At 37.0% G+C, this 16,252-nt stretch overlaps 1 protein-coding gene across 1 annotated transcript in view; it reads left to right on the top strand.

The window, feature by feature from the left end:
• CACNA1D (calcium voltage-gated channel subunit alpha1 D) overlaps positions 1-16,252 on the top strand; it is a 208,701-nt gene that overhangs the window by 97,978 nt on the left and 94,471 nt on the right. The window contains exon 9 of the mRNA XM_075713577.1: positions 10,439-10,608. Coding sequence (XP_075569692.1) covers positions 10,439-10,608 — 170 coding nt within the window. The remainder of the gene's footprint in view (positions 1-10,438; positions 10,609-16,252) is intronic.

Below are 16,252 nucleotides of genomic sequence, written 5' to 3' on the forward strand. Positions count from 1 at the left end.
AGACTCCAGCCAAGAACTAAAGTGGTGTCAGTTGCAGCTGTATAATGTGATTTAAAACTGTAGTTTATGGCAACAGTTTGCAAGGTTTTCTTCTAACAAAGCCCCCTTACTGAGGTTACAACTCCACGTCCTTTGCCATTTCCTGGTTTCTAACACACCTGAGCTTGGGAAACTCCGGTTTCTAGTAAAGATATTTTCTGATAAATAAATAAAAGATCCTGCTAGCATTTGAATACTAGAAGAAAATGATTATAATTGTATGTATTAGCTTAGCTTTTAGTTATACAACAAACGATATTGTTCTGGCAATCTTAGGCAAGCTGTGCCATCTTTGTTAGCCAACAGAGAAATTTCTCTTGCATAAAAAGCAGCCTGACACTGTGGTTGATGGTGTCATCAGACTGCTGATTGTGTGTGCAGCCCTATTCACGACTTTGCCATGTTGTACATTAGATGTGAAAGGAATTATAATGCATTATTATATTGCTGGAAATCAGGCAATCAAACAGAATTTTCAGTTGCTGATGAGATAACTATGTTAGAAGAACGTTTTTATCTGATGAGTGGTTTTACAATGTGTTTTTTAAAATCATAAGTCATTTAGCTGTGTTAGATTACTGTTGCACACAGGAAAACTAGGGAAAGCATAGTTTTACCTTACTGCCAGAATCACCTTACAAAGCAGATGTTTAAAAGCAAAGAGATAGTGCTAAAAAAAAAAATTGCTGATTTTTAGATTTAATCTCTTCCTTCCAAGACCTGCCCTGTAAAGTCTGATTTATACAGTCATATTGGCTTTGTTTTGTTCAGGGACAAATGTGTAAATTGTTGTAAAACTAAGGGCCTAGCTTTCATATCACAGCCACACTGGAGAAACAAAACAAGAAAGAGAAGGACAGATAAATGAGGGTAGTTGCGGTATAATTTATTTCTTCTTTTGATAGTGTTACCTAATGTTGCTGTGTGACTAGACTTCCCACTGGAATCATTAGAGGATTAGGTTTTCACAGTTCCTTTTCCTGGCCCTTAAGAAGGTCATAAGCAGCAATTAGTTTTCTTCCTGTTGTGTGAAGGTGTCCTGTGGTAACAGTTAACTAAATATTCCCCTTTTCCCTTGCATGACTCGAATTGTTACTGGTTTCGGATTTTTATGTTTTTAAAAATAAGTTGTGGAGAAAGTAATGCCAGATTTGGTATTTTGTTGCACATCTTCATTTCTTCTACTGAAGCCTTGGAAATTGAGACGCACACTCACAGCTAAGCTTTACATTTGATTTAATACATTTAAAATACTTTATAAGGTTGCAACATTATGATATGTATGATATTTGTTGGAATATGGAGCTGCTGTTACAATACAGCGGAAGAGGTGTCCCCTTGTCCTTGGATTCCATTCTGCAGACAAGAAATCACCAGTGATTTCTAGGTATTGCTTGATCCATAGAGCTCTAATGCTCTTCAGAACCCTCGCTGGCTTGCCTTCGATTTCCAGTCAACAGAAATGGCAGTGTCAAGTGTTATGTGATTTCTCCTTAAATTCATAAATTAATTCATTCCTAAATCTATTTTCTGCCATAGTGTTATCTAACTGCAGTGTCACTTGAGTGTCAGGGTTCTTGATGAATTGTTTGAATTCATGTTTGCCCTAAATACATGAAAGAGCCTTCCTAACGCTCCAGTTTTTTGTTTTCTATGCTGAAGAAACTGATACTAGTGAACTGAGACGTGTGATACATAAATGTCACCAATGATTGACATTGAGAGCAAAAAGAGAAAGGAAAAGAGAGTATTGCTAAAAGATACCTATCATACCAAACTAATGTTTGGTACATAAGTGAAGAAAATGTCCTGGCATACTTGTTTTAAACTCAGACAAGGGCTGGTGTGGAATGCTGTTACACTGATTTATTTTGATCACTAAATGCCATTTGTATATTGTGGTGGGTTGACCCTGGCTGGACATAATAAATAATAAATATTTTTCACGTATTTTCTATTTAGACCTACCTGTCGAAATTTTATGGGTAAAAATGACATACTAGTAAAATCCTATGGATGTTTTTGTATTCCTTAGTAGAAAGCTAATATTTTTCATTTTGAGCCAGGCTATGTAACACATGCATTCTTTGTTTTTTATTTAAGAGTTATTAGCTTTTATGTTTTATGCTCTTCAAACCATAGCATGAAACTTGGTTTATGATAAATCTACAAAGAAAGTGAAATTTTACTAAACCAATCAAACTTCAAGAATGCAAAAATTATGCCAACTTACTTGAAAAGCATGGCTTTGCATACAGATTTTGGAAGTGGAATCTGAATGCCTAATACACCTTTTCTGTATCAAAGTGTTACTTTGTGTAATATCAAGTTATGCTGTGTACATTTAAATCTGTCTGCTGTTTTGATCTGTTTTGCGGTTTTAAAATATTCATTCATTCTCTTTGCAATCCTTTGTTACTCTGTGACCATCTGCCCCTTTGTATTCCTGTAATGCCTCTTGTGCACTGCATGTTTGATGTATTTAGATACTGTACAAATGGATGAGAATGATGATTTGGGAGATCTTTTGTTTTACATCTAGCTGTTTCTGAAGGTGAGTATTTCTTGGTAATCCATGTCAGTTTTGCCTGCTGAAGGTGACCTTCTTAAAAATAGAGTTCATATTTTTAATAGCAGATATGTAAATTAATAGGAATAATGTGTGTGTAGAATCTGCATGTGGTAAATATTTTAATTTCTGCATGGAAGTTGACTGTGGAGATTTTTTTTCTAAATATTCCTTTGAATAACAAGGATGGAGAGAGTTCATAGACTTGAGGTGATTCAGCTTTTTCAAAATACTCTGTTCTTTACTCTGTATTAGACACCAGTATTATTCACATTATTCTCAAAGTGAATTCTCAGTTGAAAAGCTGTTTCAGTTTGCAGGACTCTGCAGGAAAAGGCATTCCAGAAAAAGACTGCAGGTCAGGTTTCAGAAATAGCTCCAGATCCAGCTCAGGCTCTAGTCCTATCTCAGAAATTACAGAGCCAGCTTTAAAAAAGACACCAGAAATGGCTCCAGCACCAGCAATGAACTGTACAAGTGTCCTAGACCCACCTCTAGAGATTCTTGCCAGAAACGGGCTCTAGATTCAGCTCTAGAAAGGGATAGTGAGATAAACCCCTCTAGAGCAGCTCTAGTAAAGGCCTCTACAAATTGCTGTGGAAAGGGCTCCGTAACATGCTCTAAAACCATCTCCAACAAATGCTGGTTGGCATTTTGTTCCTTCACATTACAAATTTAAAGCTGTGTGTGGCTCCGAATAATTGTTGCAGCTCCTAGAAATCACACACTCTATTTTGATTGCTACGTCTTTGGGGCCAGCAGCAGGGAGTGGGTTCAGTCTGTAAGAGACACCAGAGCACCTTTTTTTCCTTTGTAAAAATTCCTCTGGTTATGATGCAAGGATTAGGCAGTGCATCTTCAGGGCAGCTCCACACTTGGAATGGCACAGAAATTGCTACTGAGGAGCTGCCCAACCAATTCTAGCTCTATGAAGGGTGGTGGGCTGCCTCAGGAGCCTGCTTTTACGTATAGCTTTAGTTATACACAGTGTGTGTAACAGGCATAAACTGGAACTGTGTTCTCCGAAGTCATGAAATACTAGACACAGAAGCTGGGGCTGAGGACAGGCCTTCTCCAAATATTCCAGGATAAAAGACCAGAGCATATCATGACTATTGGTGCAAGAGACAGTGAGCTGAAATTGGAAAGTTAAGTTAGAAATTATAAAGGTAAGGTTACTAGAAAGCTAACAAAGTTAAACTCAACTCCTTACTTTTTTAAGCTAAACCTTAAAAAAGTAAGGGAGTTGAGAGATACTCATCCACCCTGAAAGTACCTTCAAAAGTGTGTTGAAAGTTAAAATAAATATGCCAGTAATTTAGCATGCATTAAACTGTTTTACTATGAACAGGGAAAATAATAAATTATAAAACTTCATAACTTATTTATCAAGAAACATAGCTTTTAATGATGCATGATAATCTATTCCTCAAGATAGTCCTTATCATTAGGCGATGGTTTCCGCTGACTGCATTTTCTGCTCAAGGCATTAGTATTTCTTTGGGTAGTCATGGGAACAAATAAGACCTTTCAAACACACTCTAATAAATCTCTGTAAGTTGAATTTATTGCCTTACTAAAGGACACCAAAGCATAAGCTTTGACATGTCCTTACACACATCCTCCTACATGCAAGTCTTGTAGGTTACTAAGAGAATGTTAATTTTTTCCATTTCTTTCCCACAGTATTATTTGCAATGTATGTACATAATGATTCTAGCTAAGGCTATGTACTCATCCATGCTAATCTCATGGCAATACCTGTCAATTAATGTCATATAAAATATGTTGGCACAGATAAGCTTATACACCTAAGAACTGTTCTCTACAGTATATATAGAAAAAATCGTGGAAAAAGACATTTGAATAATGATGCACTAAATAGAAAACAGCAGTGAACTGTCATCCGTAGTCTTTCAGCAAAAGGGAAATGAACTGGTTTTGTCAGTGTTCCTTTTCACAGTGGAGGGAAGGCTTAGTAAAAAAGAAAAAAACCCAAAAAGTTATGGATAAAAATTTAACTCCCTCACATAAATAAACAGAATATACATTCAAAAAGAGGAGAGGGACTTGAGCTCTAGATCTCAGCAGGTTTTGAGCTAAAGCAGGTTGCTTTGATTCCTGTGTGGCTGGTAAAAATAAAACTCAAACACAAACAGATACAAACCAAGGAAATATTATCCTTGATTGATCAATTGAATATACTAACAATAAATAATCAGCAAATACTTTCAGCTGTATGCAGCGGTAACTCTAACCAACTGCTGTAGACAGAGACCAGTGAAGTCAATGGAGTAGTTCAGTGCTCTTGAGTAAGAGCTTGAAGGGAACTGATTTTATTTCAGTCCTGTTTGAACTTATCATGCCAAGGCTTCCTAGGGATTAGTCCTGTGAGACGCTTGCTGATGAGCTCCTGGCAGGTAACAAACCACATCAGTTTAAAAAACTGTGTTGACAGTGCGCATCACTATGGTGGGGTGAATACACACTGGGGCATGGTCCGACCCTCAGTACTGCCAGTTCTTCCTCTAACAAATCCAGAGTGTCCTGAGCCAAACAGGTCTCTATTCAGGACAGAACGAGCACGTCTTAATAGGCAGATGTAACAGTCTGAAACATCAGATCTCAGTTTTGTTGCTCTGTCAATTTGTTCCCTATCTTGGTGTTCCCACAGATGATCCCATTGTGTTCATGCGCACTCTGGCACAATAATGCTATACAGGCCCTCTGCTACACAGAGGTTGTGCTGGAGCCGTTGAATATACATTTTGTCGATTGCTAACGAACTATATAGAAGTAACTATGGGTAGGTAATACCAGTTTGCATTTCCCCATCAAGAACCCAATGCTTCTTGCTCAAGGAAAATTCCTGCTAGAATTTTTTTTTGTGCTGCAGAAATAATTCGGCAGTGTTCAGCCTGTGAGTTTTTATTATTTCTAAAAGAAGGGGTAACAATGATGTATACAAATCTCCAATAATTAAAGATGTGATGTTACTTAACGTTTTTTATGTCTCTCTACATCCGTTACACATTACACCCAGCTAGGAGCTGTTGTCCATGTTTATCTGCACAGTTTAAGCAGTTTGAGTTCTCTGATTTGATTCTGCTAATTTGTTGGTTGGTATGGTTACCACTGTGTGAAACCTTTTCTGTGAGTCTGGTGGCCAACGCTGTACTCCTGTGAGTACATTTTTGTTATTATGTGACTGTTCTCTGTGAAGAAATGAGAGTCTAGGATGTCTGGGTGACAGTTCTACATATAGCATTAGCATAACACTTTCCACGTACCAGACCCTGTGTGCAGTAAGTTGCGTACTGCAGTAGATGAATTTTCTCTCTCGCTGCATTTGCAGTGACACAAAAGGGCAGTAATATGGCTGACAAAGAATTAGGGTCCTGGTTTATGCTTAGACATTGAAGGCAACTGTTTATTTCCTATCATCAATGCTTAGTGATGCAGCAACAAGCCCCCTTAGGAAAAGTGTCTAGCCTTTAGCATGGTAGAACTTTCAGCTGATAGGAGGCCAGTATAGGTGTCTCCTTAGTTATTATGTCTGTGAATTACAGAGAGTAAACCAGATATTCACATTTAAACAAATTGTCGCCTTAGGATTTTTGGTTAATATGACCCTGCTTCAAATTAAGGTGTGAGAACCAGAGAGCTGTAATTGAGTCCCAGTAGGTACTCCCTGCTGCCACCTCCATCCTGTTGCATCAAGCCATTCCCAGCTGATGCATACCAGTAGGAGTTATTTCACTTGGCTGAAGAAGGAAAAACCTGGTATGAAAATGATTGCCCCAGACTATCAAAGCGTGAATTAAAAATCTGCATTTTATATGCTTCTGCCTCAACAACCATTGATGATGGTGGTGGTGTGCCTAAACAAAGAACTCGGATCATCTTTCTGCAAGGAGACAAGGAGGTTTTGGGCAGTACAAGTGAAACTTGCATTTTATATAGTAGCTTCATTATCACTAAAAATAAGTTAGATTATATAGGTGAGTCTCTCTATAATGCTTTATTTTGCAAGTAATGTCTCCCTTCTGCTGCAGGTGCAATTGTCTGAGTTATTTACACTATGTGGCAGTTTGAAGCTTTACTTAGTTTACAGGACATTGTCATATGCTGCAATTTTCAGTCATATTTAACTAGATCAAAATTAGGCTAGCTAGGGCTGGGTTGTCCAATTTATTTGTATTTGCAGTGAAATCGAAAACTGAATTGCCTCCATCTAGGTAGAAGTAGACTGTTTTTAAAAAAAAGGTATTTTTTGAAGGCAAACAGGTAATTAATTATACAAGGTGGTGTTATACAAGTTATGCAGGTCTGCTTTGTAAGATTCTTCAGAAGTAGAGGCTTGAAAAAGCTCTTTCTAGCCCTGCTAGCCTGAAGTCTTAATTTTGAAGCATATTATCCTTTAAAATACGAGACAGTAGTAAGCTTGGCTTTTTCTAGTTGTTGAAATTAGGGCAAAAGCATGTTCATTGAGTCCTATGCTTCATGAAAACTACTTCAATCATTTTATTTTTAAACTGAAATTTTACAGGCAGTAGGCCTCGTTTTCATTTCACATATACTGGTGTCAAATCAGAGTAGCTCCTCAGGATTTTTCAGTTTGCAGCTTGGGGAGAGACTGATTTAAATCACATTTTAGTGGAGACACCCTTTTGAATGCTAGCATAGTCACAACAGCCCTTTGAATACAATTTTTGTCAGTTTAGTCAATGAACAACCCTCCCCCCCCCCAAATATATGCTTTTAAATGCCAGATGTAGGTCATTTTATCAAACCAAAATGCAGTACGTATTTTGAAGTTAGCTCTTAGTATAGGCATTTGTGAAACCAAAGTATTTACAGAGCTCAAGTCCATTTACCACAGTTAATGTGCCACTTCTTAAGCCTGTCAACTTCATAGACTTCTGGACTGAGTACTGGGTTGATGACAGTCAGGGAGGCCAGCTCAAGCCATTAGTCTAACCACATCAGGACCTATGCTGCCTAGATAGCCAAAAGCTTTTTCTTGCTGCCCTAGATCCAGCCTATGCTCTCTGTAGCCATGAAAAGCTGCACAAGTAGCTGTCTTATTCCTCCTTCTAGGAGATCAGCCAATGTCTGCATATCTTTGTCTAAATATTCAAGTATCTTGTCTAAATGTCTTTGTCAGAAGCTTTAATGAGCTAATGTCTCTCCATCTCACGCCCATCATCTTTTTCAAATACGTTCTTGTTTCTTGGAAAAAAATGCTTTGTTCAGCTAACAGGAAACTCATTACATTCCAATTCCATTTAATTCCACTTTCTTATTCATGGTATTTCAATAAAAGGAATATGTACATATGTGTGTCTGAGGGATGTCACTTCATTGTGACTGTGATAGAAAAAAATACCATAGAGCCAGATTCCTCCCTCCCTCAAAGAAAATGCAGTCTTCTCAGATGTTATACTTCCTTACAAACAGGTTTTAAAGATAAAAGTAAAACTTTTAAATAACATAGAAATGAAGCACCATTGCATCTCCCCCTGCTGATAAATTGCAGCAGCATTTAATAAGACAATGTCTGACTTCTGTGCGGTATTAAAGGGAAAGGTCATAGTTAGCTGTGTATATAAAAACTGTGTTTAATTCTCTGCGTGCAGCCATTGTAATGTAAAGTCATAGTTAAAAGGTAGTTCAGTCATGGGTGAAGTGCTGTTCAAAGTATCAGCCTTGCCAACTGTTCCCTTTTTATGCGGAGTGAAGTCAAAGAAATCATTTAATAACAGCAGCTTTCATTTTACTTTACCCACATGGACCACATGTTCTTCACCCTAATGAAAAACGCCCAGAGGACTTAATTGAACAAAACACTGATACTTATTAAAAACTAGCAAGGTTTGTTACTTCTGATTTCATGCTATGCCATGATAGCTCTTTTTTCAAAGATACTGACTATGGAATGAGAGTCATGAGTATGTTGCCTCAATCACATGTAAAGGACAGTCTCTTTGATACTCTCTCTGAGAGAAGCTTAAACCCAGCATTCCTTAAACCAAACAATTTCTTATAGGCTTGTGACACCTGCCAAAACAATGAAATCTTTTTGCTTTGTTTTTTAAAAAGCAATTATCCCTCAGAGAGATCTGTTGAGCTCTCTTTCATGAGCATTTTTCTGAAGAGATGGCCTTTTGAAGGATCTCGTCCTTGGGCAGTAGGTGAAGGATAGCAAATGCAAAGCAAGCACTGGCATTCTTCAGCTTCATTACAGGGCTGTCAGATGGAGCAGGATGATCTCCACATGCCAAATGGCATTTTGGTTGAATTAAGTCCTCAACTGTAAAAGGTGTATTGCCTGCCTCTTAGCTTTTGCAACAGAAAGCTTTTTAGCTTCTGCACCGTAGCATTAAAGAAAATTACAAAATCTGTATGGTTGCATGTAAAGAGCTTAACTCTTAAATTTACTGATGTCAAAGCAGAAATTTAGTGTTTAGAAGATGTGTCTGAAGACTGCAAATAAAACAATAAAAACAAAAAACCCCTGGAGAGATTCTGTCTTTGCAATTCCAAATAAGTAATGTCTGTCACTGAACTGAAATACTATATTGAAAAATTATGAGACTTTCTATTATTCTGCTATATTTTGTTAGCAGGGCAACATCATATTGATAATTGTTCACCTTGTTAAAATATTTTGCAAGTCTTACACTAATTTCCTAATATTTTTCCACTTGAAAAAGTGTATTTTTGACTGCTTTAATAAATTTCCCATTGAGAGTGTATTAATTAGGGAATATTTTCAAGTGAAAGTTCACAATAAATAAAGGGGTTGCAAATTCATAGTAAATGAAAGTTGCTTGCCTACCCCTAATCATATATATTGATACTCAGATAAATCAGAAAATGTTTGATCCTTCTAGCAGAGTTACACGTTTGGAGCTGCGTATCATACCAAATGTTGTAATAATGTTGGCATACGAAATGTCGCGGTGCAAGAATTTACTTGATAATTGTCATATGTCATTAAAGGAATCATAGATTCGTGAGGTAATTCAGGTTGGAAGAGACCTCAGTAGGCCATTTTATCCTACCTCCTTCTCAAAGAATGTGACAATTATTTTAATGTCATTCCATGACAATTTAGGGATTGACCCAAATCATGAAGCTAAAGTAGACAATCAAATACATTGTCTTGAGGCTGGGGCAATGAGACAGAGGATTCAATTTAGATAAAGGGATGCATTTCCAGTCAGTGAGAACAGGATTTCTAGGTTCTGTTACAGGGAGCAAAAGGGCAAAACATCCACATCTCAAACAGCTCAGGTGTCTGTGCATGATGTAATTAAGAGAGTGCTTGTTAGTGGAATTCTGTGAACCATGTACTGAAATAAGTATGTTTGGACCTGGCCAATAAACCATGGCTGGAAGTGGAAGGATTTTAGAACTGGCTGCCAGAATTTCCTTTTCACTGAAACTAATACTCACCTCTGAAATTACTTCATTACTGCAAGTCAATTTCTCTTCGTAGCCATTAGATAAAACTGATTTTAAAATCTGTATAGAAGAGCACATGACTAAATGGGAGGGGACCTCTTCTGATATGGGAAGAGTCAAGAATACTGCTTAATTTTCAATTAAATCATAAAACCTCTGAAAGTTTTGATTTAATACGATAGGGATTTGCCATGACTTCTTTGCACCAGTCTTGTTTTCAAAGTAGCTCTCAAATCTTCGTTGTAGTTTATTCAGTTCATTTTCTATGTCAGTATGTTATTCTGCAATGTCAAGACCTAGGTCAAAATGCCCGGGAGTTTGACAATCAGTATTTTTTTCTGCTTTATCTGAATTTGATAGAGAATTTTCCAAGGAAAGAGAAAAAGCCAAGGCCCGAGGGGACTTTCAGAAACTACGTGAAAAACAGCAGCTTGAAGAAGATCTGAAGGGATATTTAGACTGGATTACACAGGCAGAAGACATTGACCCTGAGAATGATGAAGAGGTTGATGAAGAAGGCAAGCGGAACAGTATGTGTTCTTTATTCTGTACTACTTCTGTGTGGGATAGTTTGACTGCTTTTAAGGGTGTGACACTGGGGTGAATGCAGCCTATCTGATGTTGCTTTCTGATTTCCAGTTTGCAAAAGTGTTTGTTAGCAGAGCAATCGTGTCTGTTAATATATTGATACTTAGTCATGGAATATAATTCAGAATCTAACAATGAAATTCTGCTCTGAGTTGTCCACGTACAAATCATTGTCTGCACTAAATCGCTGCTGAGACTTAAAACTGTTTTGTTTGTGTTCTGTAAAAAGTTAGTGCATACAAGCTACGTGCCACTAAGTATCATCATAAACCTTTAGTCAAGAACAATATGTGTTTTCCTGTAGGTGCATGCAATAGAAATAATAGTAGTATAAAAAGCTTAAAAAATACGGCCAAAACTGTAGTCTGGAAATAACCTTGTGCTAATAGTGAGGATTTTTTTGAGTTTTCAAGTAGTCAAAAGACATTCTGTATCTTTCTTTCTGATATTCAAGAAAACTATATAAAATCTTCTTTTACTAGATTTATTAACTGAGTGTGAAATAAATGAAATCTTGTGTGATTTTTGTTCGACACTAAGAAATAGAATTATCACATAATGTATTTATTCAACAGTAGTTTATAGTGTATTATGGGAAAGGTAATTTCTGTTGTAGTGGCCCTCTAGTGCTTTTGACCTGAGTCCTAATGTAAAGGAACAAGTTAGTTTCATGATATTGCAACAGCTGTAAAAGTTACAATCGATTTCTCTATGTCATAAATTTTGAGTAACAGCAGTATTTTAATGTCATAATTTAGTAGAGGTTATTTTATCCTCTTAGCTATTTTACATAGTAGCGGTTAAAATTTTCATGAGAACTTTTAGTGCTGTACATAAATGAGGACATGGATTCAGGATGTGGTTTATGATTTAATACTAAACGTAAGATTAAAGTCCAAATTTCAATATATATACTGTTGCTAAATAGCACCTTATTATTCATGTGATACTCTGGAAAGTCATGGTATTTATTCATTTAGATACTATTGAGTATATATAAGAAAATGCATCTACAAGTGATTTGTCAAAGGCAACTCAGAATATTATTTTCTGTGTTTAAATAATACATTATTACTGTTCTTTTTCTTCTAGTGCTGCTAATTTATTGTGCACTGTTCTTTTAAACCATAGTACTTTTAAGAAGTAGTAAAATAGTGAAAATTATGTGGTTTGATACTGAGGTATCTGTTTTTAAACTTACCTCTGTATTGCATGCAGTTAAGTTTTTGAAAATTTTTTTAATTTCAGAGTTTGATTAGTCCTTTAGTTCTCCATAAAAGCAGGGTATGAATCTGTGTTACTGACTGGAAGGAAACAAGATGATTTTATGAGAGGCTGGAAAGCAACTTGTGGGTTGATCTTGATGCCAGCATCACCCAGAAAAGAATAATTTATGTCTATATGAAAATCTATAGCACAGAGTTTTTATCTAGAGCAGAGCAAAAAAGCCAGAGAGTTCACTGTACTTGGTTATTGCTACTAATGTTGTGTGGAAGGAATATGTAAACTGTGGGTTTGAGTATCAGTATAAAATCCTAAGGCTGAGAAGTAAAAGATTGCATGTTTTATGGAGTAAATACACTTTGTACAAGACTGCCATGCAGAATTGTAGGTGATACCAAATTTGCACAGAGCATTGGACAACCATGCTGTCAGCTGTGGTGCTGATGGACTTGGTTTGCAAGTCTTCAGGTGAAATCCCAGGAGCTTTTTGCATCCTGTTCAAATTGGATATTTTGTTAATATGCTGCAAAAGAACCGTTTGCTCCAGAATTGTTTAAACAGCTTCTAGGTCATATAGGTCTTTCATAAATCAAAAATACTTGTTTGCATGGTTGTTGAGTTTGAGAGAGCTTTTGCCTCCAAACTATTAACTTAGACATAATTTTAGGGTAAGTTAAGAGTTGGAGGAGACTTGCAGAGTAAAAATAGGAGACGGAAAGTGGTTAAAAGAACTTTAAAGCAAATCCCAAGAACTGAATTTCAGGCACGCCTGTGTATTTTGAGTGGAAATTTCCAGCAAATAGGCAATCTCCTAGCACTCTTCTGGGTTTGTGCACATGTGGTTAAATGTGTGGCTTGGAATTTAATTTTTAATATCAGCTGCAATGGGGTGTAAAGGAGGAAGGGTTGCTGAATTGCTTCACCTACTTGCATTCAAGACATGCTCTGCTGCACATCACATTGCGTGGGGAGGTATGATGAGAGACAGCACAAGCTATCTATCCAGTTACTCCATGGGAAACTTTTGGGTTAGGAGCATAGTTAGGATAATATCTACCTGTTTGGGAGTCAGGTGAAATTTAGCTAATTATCAACAGGTTAATAAACTTGAGTAGTAAGCTTAGGGAATAAATTCAGTCCAACTGTACGGGTGATGTGTTTCTAGAACTGTGTTTGAAGCGTAAGGTAGGGCTGGGTCGCAAGATAGGCAGAATAATCATTGGCAGGTTTCTAGGCAGCTACGTCCTTACTTTGAATACCTAAACCTCTGGATGATCAAGATTACTGCTGATTTATGGTGATGGAAGATCACCATAATGCTCTTCAACAATGTGGAAGAGCTCTGGGTTTAGGATACAGAAGATCTCCTCTCTCTATGGCAGGAAAAGGTACAGATTTCAAAGGCAGTTAAATCAGTGGTTAATAGCTTCTTACATAATCCTTTAAAAATGTAGTTTAGGTTCCTGCAACTCCAGCATTTCAAGATTTCTAACCAGAGAAGTCATTAAGTCATTTATATATGAGCCCCCTGTGTTTGTACATCTCTGTTGCTGATAGCAGGCAGGTATTCAGTGTTGTTGAATAATGGAATACCTTTTATTGTTGAGCAATGGAATACCTTGTAAATACGCTTTTATTAAAAGTTGTAAGTCTGTATTATGAACCAATAGCTAGTTACCCTGAAGTTAGTTAAAAACTCCCATGGACTTCAAAGCATGGCAAATTTAGCTCAAAATGCAAAAATCAGTGAGAGGTGAGGGATTTAGTTCTGATTAGTTTTGTTGCCGGTAATTTCAGTTTGTTTTGCCTAACATTGCTTGTGTTGCATATATGGACACATTTTTATTTTTTGCGTTGCAACTGCTGCCATCTACTGTGTAAATGCTGGGATTACATGTACTTGACACGAAGGGGTTACATTGGCTGACTTAATGGAAGAGAAGAAGAAAAGCAGACTTAGTTGCTTTGGCCGTTCTTCCAATAAACATGGTAAAACATGTTCTGATTTGCAGTTGAACTTTCTTTTGTGCCAATACTGCATTTGATGTGTTAGCTTCTGAAAGCACATATTGTATGCATTTTCTGTAACAAAAGCATATACATCTTTAGCATGTAGACACTCATGCATGCAGTTCTGCTGTTTTAAGTGCATGTCTGAAATAGACTGGTGCTGCAGTGCTCTACCTTCCTAAAGCATAGTCTTTAATCCATTTAGATTTCCACTGAAGTGTCTTTGTCTGTGACTGTTCTTGTTGAAGCGTAGGTTTTCTTTTTCAAAAGTCAGGTAAACCAGGTAAAAAAAAAAAAAATTCAGGTGTGAAGAAATTAATTGAAGTATTTTACCAGCTTTATAATGGATCATAGTGTAAGCTTAGAATGGTATGATGGTAATATTTACTATTTATTTATAATACTTTTAATGTAGAATCTAACAAAACATAAAGTTTTACTGTATCTCCTCTTCTTATTGATGGTTTTATTTCTGTAATTTGTGTTTTATTCAATTTCTTTCCCACCCACAATGGAGATGGACAGGGGTTTTAGAGTATGATAGTTATTTTCAAATCTGCACTCTTAATACTGGCAGACATACTGATTTGACATAATCACAACTGTAGTAAAAGGAGATCTAGTTTTAATCCTACTTACATCAAAGTTATTGGAGCAACTGACTTCCTTGCTGTCCTAAGAATCACTCTTGTGGCTCAGACTGAGGCTGACAAATCTGATCCAGTTACTTTAAAAATGCAGAATATTAAGTCAGAAATTGCTAGGACCTGATGGACTCATTTTCTACAAATACTGAGTCTGCTTGTAATTATTTGTGTAACTTGCATATGTTGTCTAATAGCTTGCACAACTTTACAGGCTGGAATAATTTTTCCATAAAAATGCTAAAAGGCAGTGGTTGTAATGTTACTTAAGATATGTGTTTCACCACCATAGAATCATAGAATGCTTTGGGCTGGAAGGGACCTTTAGAGGTCATCTAGCCCAACCCCTCTGCAGTGAGCAGGGACAGCTTTAACCAGATCAGGTTGCTCAGAGCCCCGTCCAACCTCACCTTGAATGTTCCTAGGGATGGGGCCTCCACCACCTCTCTGGGCAACCTGTTCCAGTACTTCGCCCTTCCAGTTTCAACGTAGCCTTTAAACTAGCAGGTTCAAGTTCTGATGTCAGTCATGAAGCAGCATGGAACCGCCTGAAAACTTGCTGTTGTCTACTAGCTGCAAATGCTGTCTTGCTGCTAATACCTGACCTTGCTGGTCAAAAGCATTCTCAGGCACGTGTGCACTAACTTACAGTTTCGTCCGTGTCTCAAAGGGCAGGTATACCTTTTATGAGTAGGATTTTTCCAAAGTACAAATCGGTGGCTTGTTTGTTTCTGTATTTGTGAGATTATTATGCTGATCTGAGCAGCTCAGACTTTGACTACCACTGGATTAGAAATCCCACCCTAAATATTTTTCTTTGTATTACCTGTACCTCTATTTCTATTAAAAGCACCAAATCTGTAGACTATACAACATTCCCAAGATTCATAGTGTCATCCCTCAGGCTAGAAGCAGTTGGTTCAGTGATGCTTCTGTAATGAAGACTGATTATTTTGCTCTCCTTCTACTGCTATGCAACCATTCAACCTTATCTTAAATTTCCATGGGCTGCCTATAAAAAGAGAGCCTATAAGAATGATTGTTGATAGTATCATTAAATCTGCACTATGAAAACAGATACCTCGCTACAGTGTAATACAGAACATCTTCCAGGCAGTCCCTCCTTAAACTGAATTTACCCTGAGGAGCTTCACAGTCAGAGTAGATAGTACTACTTCTTTCTGATGTGTTTTCTGGGTGTACAGCAGACTTAGGAAAATTTGTGATGAATTTGCAATGATAATGTTGCCTCTCTTGTGATTTTTTTTTTTTGTTGTTGTTCTTTTCTCCTGTTTGACTACTTCAAAGATTTGGTGTAAAGGATTCAGAAAATCCATGTACCGATTTGAGAAAGAAAAATGCAAAGGAAATTTTGGAGCTCATGGAATTGGTTAGATGTTGCTAGCAGACAGAAGATGACCATTTTGCAAGGTTGATCTAAAATTTTGCCAATATAGTACCTTTTTTAATAATTGTAAGATTCTGTTCAGTAGCTATTACTGATTATTGTACTAGCTCTGCAGATCAGTGCACTTGTGCAGCTCTTTTCCTTCAGTATGGGTAACCTGAAAGCTACCCAAAGTGCAACAGTGTGGAAATGAGATCAGCCTATAGATCAAAAAAGCATAGCTGAAGTTGAACCAGATTCAAATATTAGTTATGTACTCTCTAGAGGAAGACATTTTCATCAGTAATACTTGCCACCACA

Source organism: Pelecanus crispus, chromosome 7 (assembly GCF_030463565.1).
Source record: "Pelecanus crispus isolate bPelCri1 chromosome 7, bPelCri1.pri, whole genome shotgun sequence".
Classification (NCBI taxonomy): Eukaryota; Metazoa; Chordata; class Aves; order Pelecaniformes; family Pelecanidae; genus Pelecanus; species Pelecanus crispus.